The sequence below is a fragment of the Anguilla rostrata genome, chromosome 4 (genome assembly GCF_018555375.3).
Source record: "Anguilla rostrata isolate EN2019 chromosome 4, ASM1855537v3, whole genome shotgun sequence".
Taxonomy (NCBI): Eukaryota; Metazoa; Chordata; class Actinopteri; order Anguilliformes; family Anguillidae; genus Anguilla; species Anguilla rostrata.
The window spans coordinates 64,110,719-64,117,674 of NC_057936.1; the positions used below are offsets into that span (position 1 = coordinate 64,110,719).

Sequence of the window (6,956 nt, forward strand, 5' to 3'; positions counted from 1 at the left end):
GTACCCTACACATTGACATTTAATCATGAGCGGAATCTATTTGGCCGACTACGTCGCCAAATTTATTCCCTGCGCATCACACCGGCACTCGAGTGGCGTTTACTCACCGTTTCCCCCATCGCCACGGAGACGGATCGAACAAAGGCTGCGTCATGGCGACCGACAGTACCTGCTGAATATTATTATCTCTCACGCAAGCACTGTTCACTGCTCTGTTCTTTTACTGCTTTTCGAGAAAGGGAACCGCCCCTTTTGCCGATTTCACTGGTACGGTGAATTTAGTGTAAAGTGAGTGCGATATTTATCCATCCACCCGGCATCTATACCAGCTTATCCTGAGCAGGGTCACGGGGGGAGCTGGAGCCTATCCCAGCATGCATTGGGCGAGAGGCAGGAATACACCCTGGACAGGCCACCAATCTATCGCAGGGCAGTACAATATTTATTACCATGTTTTGTCCTCGTGGAATATCTTAAGGATTCTCAGTTTCAGGGAAGCACTTTTTGGGGGGGGGGGGGGGTTGCTGGGTACCTAGCCAACAGCAGAGTCTTAATTTAGTTTCCAGACCTTGGGATGCTGCAGCTTTATTGGTGAACAGAACCCGGACTCTCAGCTTCAGGGTCACAGCACAGGACAGTACGATATGGAACAATCCATATGACATGCGGGAAAAAAAAAATTTTTTTTTTTTTTTTACAAAACTTACTGAGTTAAATAATAGATAAAACGATGAGCAGAATTAGGCTGAATGGCCTGCTCTCAATATAAAGAGTCTTCCTGTGTCCTCTATTCATATCCAAATGCTACAAATTGCTTCAGCACTAAAACCACCATCCAATTTGCAATCAGCCGGTGGGAGGTCTGGAGCGTCTCTGCGCCTCGAACCCCATCTCTGGGAATTCCACTTCAGGAGCGGTGATTAACTTTCACCAGCCCCGCCATCCTCCAGCGGGTATTTATAACTCCGACCACATGTGACCCGCAGTGCACTGCCTCAGACACACACACACGCACACACACGCACACACACACACGCACGCAGCACACCACGCACGCACACACACGCACGCACACACACGCACACACACGCACACACACACGCACACACACGCACTCACGCAAGGTCTGGTGCATTGTCGCATTGACTGTAAACATAGTCAGAGTGTGTCATGACTGCGAGAAAGGCACTGGTGAAATCCTGCGTCTCTGACTGCTCTACAGAAATCGGTTATGTATTTATTCTCCCTCTCTGCCGAACCTCCACCACTGGCTGCCCTTCAGCGATTCTGAGGCTCAGAGGCTCAAAGCTGCTGGGTGCCCTGCAGTGATGGCAGCGGGGGGGGGGGGTTTGGGGGGAGGCGGGGGTTTACACCCTCAGGGGTAAACCAGTGATCACAGGCCCCGTTGGGAAAAAGAAAAAAAAAAAAGGGAATGACAAGGAAAAAAAAAATTGACTTAACTGAGCATTCTAATGCTGATGTCACAATCACTACTGGTAACTGAAAGCAATGGAGTTCTAGAACACTGACTTGAAAAGAACATTCCAAAAAATAATAAATGCTCTTCAGAGGGTTAAGCACAATGCCCCCTTGTAGAGGTCTGAGCCCCTGAAAGGAACACGACCCCCCTGCTCAGCAGGACAGCTGCAGTTTGGGGTCCGTCTCCGGTCTGTCTGCACATGCCACAGCAGCACCACAGTCACATAAACCACCCCGCTGTAAAAGAACCTCTCCCCCCAAATCCCATTTAACATGTCTACAAATAACATGGTCAAAACAATGACCCACTTACAAACGTAACTAATCGTCTGGATGACCGCAAATGAAATATTTGTCCAAGTGATGTCACCGGGGGAGAGTCACGCCCACCCTCAGTGTAGGAGCGATGAGCAGTTAAGCCAAAGTTGCATTTCAAGTGCAGTACAGGCAACTGGCCAACAATCACTTGATCAATGTTATTTTTATCCTTTTAACAGTGCAGGGAGTAAGGTACTAAAGTAACACAGAATTCTGGTGAATTTTTTGTGTTTTTTTAATTTTTTTAATTGGGACCTTCGCCTATAGTGCCCGTTGCTATGGTGAATACCGGGGCAGCTGGTAGGGGGCAGAGTCACAGTTTAACGACCAATGCCCCCACAATGACCAGGCCACATCAGGCACCATGTGACCTGAGATAGCCCAGTCCAGACCCAGGCCAAGGGGAGGGAAAGAGAAACCCTCCCCCCCAAAAAAAACCCTACCACACTCAGGTAGAGGCCGCTCAGGTAGAGCCTAGCCCCAGGCTCAGAGGCGTCCACCAGGGCCAGAGACAGGAACGTGCCCCCAAATGTAATCAACATTACCCAGAATTCATTACCAGCTGCCAGCCCGATGAATTCAATAGACAGGCGGGCGAAATTAAACGGTTGACTTCTCCCCCCCCCCCCGCCAACCCCCAAAACTACTTCTTCTCCATATATCGTTCCATATCATAACTTAGTAGGCTGCTATAGCTGTGCTACTGCAGGCACTCAAACTGCATTAGCCTCTGGTCCAGATAAGCGTTTGGAACGGCCCTTGGGGACGAGGATCCATCCCCCCCCCAGCCGCGGTGAGCCGGTGAGCTCGGGCCGGACGGCGAGGTGCCAGTTACCGCCCCCCCCCCCCCACCCCACCACCACCCCCGTCTCCTCTTCTTTTATCTTCCCCTCAGCAGCCGGCGTTGTCAAAACTCACACCTCATTATAGCGCCCGGTCGATCTCGCGTTTCCAAACAAAGGACTGCGGGCCAGAGGAAACCGGGAGATCCCCTCCGTCCCTGCCCAATGCATGATGGGAAATCGTGGAGATTCCTGCAGACGTGGCGCAGCGTCGGTGTTGCCGAAACTTGTACCTCGAATGCTCGCTTAACCACACAGTCAGCATCACTTCCTGTTTACAATGAAGGGTCATTACAGAGATTACCTCTGTGACTGTGCCAAGCATGATGGGAAATGGAGGAGCTTCTCCTGCAAGTCCGGTGCAACCCCAGCATAAAGTAATACCAACAAAAATAGTCAGCTAACCAGTCAAAAATTTGATTAGTATGGCACTCAAAGTCAGACTGCAGTACTGGACGTCAATATATAGCTTGATGAACTTTGACCTTAGTTAGATTTTAGCAGTGTTGCGCTCTCTCTAGTCAGCCACAAAATGCTGATATTCTTTCCAGGAGTCCGTCCACACGACACAGCGATGCCACGGAGTTCAGTAAAGAGGCAGACGGCACGCACAATCGCTCTTCTGCAAAGCAACAAAAAAAAACGCGCCGTAGAAAAAGACTGATGAGCCCACGTTGATACGAGGCTCCCGGGGAGCCGTTCATTAGTGAACAGATGAAAAGACGAGATTTCCAGCGCTTGCCCTGATGAAGGAGTTGAAACGGCGCTAAAATGACCCCTCTAATAAATGAACCGCTTTCCCCGAGCGTTCCTACGAGCGGGCAGGCACCAATATTTACGCCAGTGACAGTGCGCATTAGACTCTGGAATATATTATGTCACTCCCAATGTCTTACACAAGAAAAAAGCTCCTTCATTCATCTCCATTCTGATTTACGCTATGTCCTGGCACAGTAGGGATTTGTGTCTTCATTTTTTTTTTTTTTTGACAGGACAAAAATAATAATGCTGCCTCATACATCATGAGGTAAAAATGCCAGGATAAGAGCCAACAGCACCTTAAATAATCAAACACACAAGGGCCACTGTTCTTAAAATAATGCCGTTGCGAGCAATCTTTTCTAAAAATGGAATTCTTTCATCGCTTTGAATTGAACTGAGTTGAATTAGAGTTTGCGGCTCGACGTCGCAATAATCAGAGGGAATGCCCGGAGTGAATAAACAGGAGGGCTTTTTTTTTTTTACCGCTGAAGCCGATAATCTGCGCCAATCCACTTTTCGTGCGCATTTGCTTTTGTGTCGCGGGGGTCAGTACAGAGGAGCGTTCCCCTTACACCCTCGCCTAATGCCCCTTCCATAAACAATAGCATGGCATTAATCTGCACAGCTCTGGAAATCCCATCTGATTTCATCCGAGTGCATACATTCCTGACCTTGTTTCCAGCAACAAAAAAAAAACAAAAACAAACAGGAGACAGGAGCAAAATCTGCAAATCCCAGTCATTGATTGATCCCCACTCATATGCACTTTATGCATGCATGAGCCATTAAGCATGGAGAACCCTGTTGGAAAGCAGTACATGTTTTGAGGATGAAAAATATAACAATGCAAGTTATAGTTATGGGGTAATTCAGATATCCTGACCAAGATTAGTCCTAGAACTATTCTAACCATACATTTTGACGATGCTAGATAAGGACTAACTAGGCCTATACATTGGATTCATACTAACCAGAGTCTATTGAGGGCATCTTATCTAAATGTGTGAGAATTCTTACGCTACTCAAAATACAACAAAAACAGCACTGAAACGTGCATTGAAAATTTTCATTTAATATGCTTGATGATTAAATTTAAAATAATCCCCATGTATAACTACATGATTTCTGTGGAAATGTGATTATGCAATGCTACGCACTGTAAATGGTTTCCAAAAGACTGTTGGCTTCGCTGAAGCACACAATGTGGTTCAGTATATTTATAGTTAAATATATTCATTCTTTACCACTCAGTGTATAAACTGCCTTCACTTGCACAGAAATTACGTTATTTTTTATTCGGGTCTGGCTTCAAGAATGTGCATTTCCCCACAAACAAGGCTATAGTAGCCTGCTGTGATATGTGCACGATCATTGTAAGTATGAGCGTTTTTTACATATCATTTTGCCACAAAATATAACATTTTAGGCGTTAGCCCTCATATGGATAATTTAAACACATTTCACCTTTGAATGAACGTTGAAATCAACGCGGTTCCAAAGTCTGCTTTCGCCAGCGAATTACATGGCGCTTGTACGGCGCGGTAAGCATTTCAGTACCACTGAAAGATGAACAGCTCCATTCGCGTGCCAGACTGTCGCGACAGTATTGCCAATGACGGCCAGCCTCGCCGCTTTGAATTGTTGCCTACCGAACTCATACATCCGCCTAACATCCTATAATCCTTGGTTAATGGCTATTGGAACACTAATAACAGGCCACATATCTTCGTTCAATGATAAATTATTACCTTGCCGACGGCGCGACACATTCGATAAAACTGCACGCGATTACACAGTTTAACAATAAAACCTTCACCTACCTCGTTATTTTTTCCAAGTAGCAAGATCGGCCCATGAAGTACTTTTTTATTTTCGTTAATGAATGCAATTACTGTGGTTTTAAATCTGATGCATGACAGCAATTCGGATAAAATATTAACCAGCTAGAGCAAACAAACACGTAGGCTCTGCAATTGACTCAGCCATAAAATTATGCCAAGTCACCATGGCAACAAGAGATGCAATAACTTGCCGTTTCTGGACAACGTTCAAATCGCCTACCTATTTTGCTGTTATAATAGTCATCATTGCTAAACATGAAATGTCATTGACAAGGTTTGCAGATATACTATATAGACTGCAGTGCATCACTTCAGTATTAGACTAGGCGAAATGGGAATATAGATTTAACCTACACAAAGTCTCAAAAGGCTAGCAGGAGCGATAGCCACCCTGATGTAGCCTGCCGCTTTGCTTTCATCTCGCAGGTGTCTCGTCAGTTGGGCATTCTGATTCTGAATAGGCAATATTCTAAGACTTTCGTGAATCATCCTGTTCGAGTGACTGAAATTCAATGTGCTTTGTGTCCTGCTGCGCCGGACATTCGGACATTGGTCAACCATCGTTTCAACCTCTCTATCCCACCCCCCAAAATAGTGAGACATCGATAGCCTATTCCTAACAGTTAACCAGTGCTACCTCGAATCCGTTTAAAACTGCTAAGAGCAAAACAAGTAATCTGACAGCTGAAAATATCAGTATCCATAAAACGAATGATAAAACCATCTGCCAAATGTGTTTTTTTTTTTTAGCTATGCATCGAAATGCGAGCCAGATGCCTTTTTTTTTGACATCCTAAAACACGGCACGACTGGCTTTCACACGGGAGACACAAAAAGACATGAGTCACAGACACCTCCGAATGCCGTACAACCAGACTAGGCGCCGACTATACAACAACCCAACTCCTAATTCCTCACATCAAAAACTAAGCGTCAACCTGCGCTTTCATGCATGGAAAAAAAACCCGCCGGTACCTTTCTCCTCAGCGCGTGAACACAGTACAATGCAGCAGATCCACCATGTTACCAGAGAGCCAATAGCGTGGTCTGCACGTGCGTCCCTACCTGTCTCCAGGTTGAAGGAGAGCCGCGCTTCGGCGAGGTAAGGGGTATCGCTCTTGGACCGGACTCTTCTGATGGGTCGGCGGTCTGTGTCCTCCTCCGAAGAGGCCGCCATGAATGTTCAGAAAACGTCCAGGGGCGACTAGCCGGGAAAGGCAGAGAGCCACCGCCGATGACGGGGAAATGTTCGAGGGGGGTGGGGGGCGAGAGAGAGGGAAACGGCGAGGATGGGAGAGGGAGACGTGGACGCGAAGGCGAAGTCCCAACGACTAGAGCCAAGCAATAAAAAAAGAGGAGTAAAACAAACCCCGCCCCTTTCGGAAGAAAGAAGCGCTTTCTGGTGTGAACCATGAAACACCAAATCAGAAATAACGGCAATTACGATACCGACGTTGCCAAATTGGCTATATTTATGTGGTGAGAACAATTACAATTATCAGTTGTTGTCGTTGTGCGCTAACAACTTAATTATATATTCACATCTTTGTCCTTTCTGACCATGCATAAGTAGGCTACATGAACACAATTGGAACATACACAGCGTCAGTGACACAGTTGGAATGCATCCAAATTGTAAACAGATTACCTACAGCCATTAATTTATGCGAAAACGTGCTGTGAAATGCATCCGCAACATTAGCTTAACCTTTTA

The 6,956-nt window shown here is 46.4% G+C and overlaps 1 protein-coding gene across 2 annotated transcripts in view; it reads right to left on the reverse strand.

The window, feature by feature from the left end:
- The window catches only part of phactr1 (phosphatase and actin regulator 1), a 65,937-nt gene extending 59,354 nt beyond the window's left edge, over positions 1-6,583 (reverse strand). Inside the window, exon 1 of one of the 2 annotated variants that reach the window (XM_064333858.1) lies at positions 6,308-6,583. In XM_064333858.1, coding sequence (XP_064189928.1) covers positions 6,308-6,419 — 112 coding nt within the window. In that variant the 5' untranslated portion in view covers positions 6,420-6,583. Of the gene's footprint in view, positions 1-5,221; positions 5,980-6,307 lie in introns of those variants that run through there. The other variant, XM_064333860.1, reaches the window with a different exon arrangement.
- Positions 6,584-6,956: the final 373 nt, after the last annotated feature.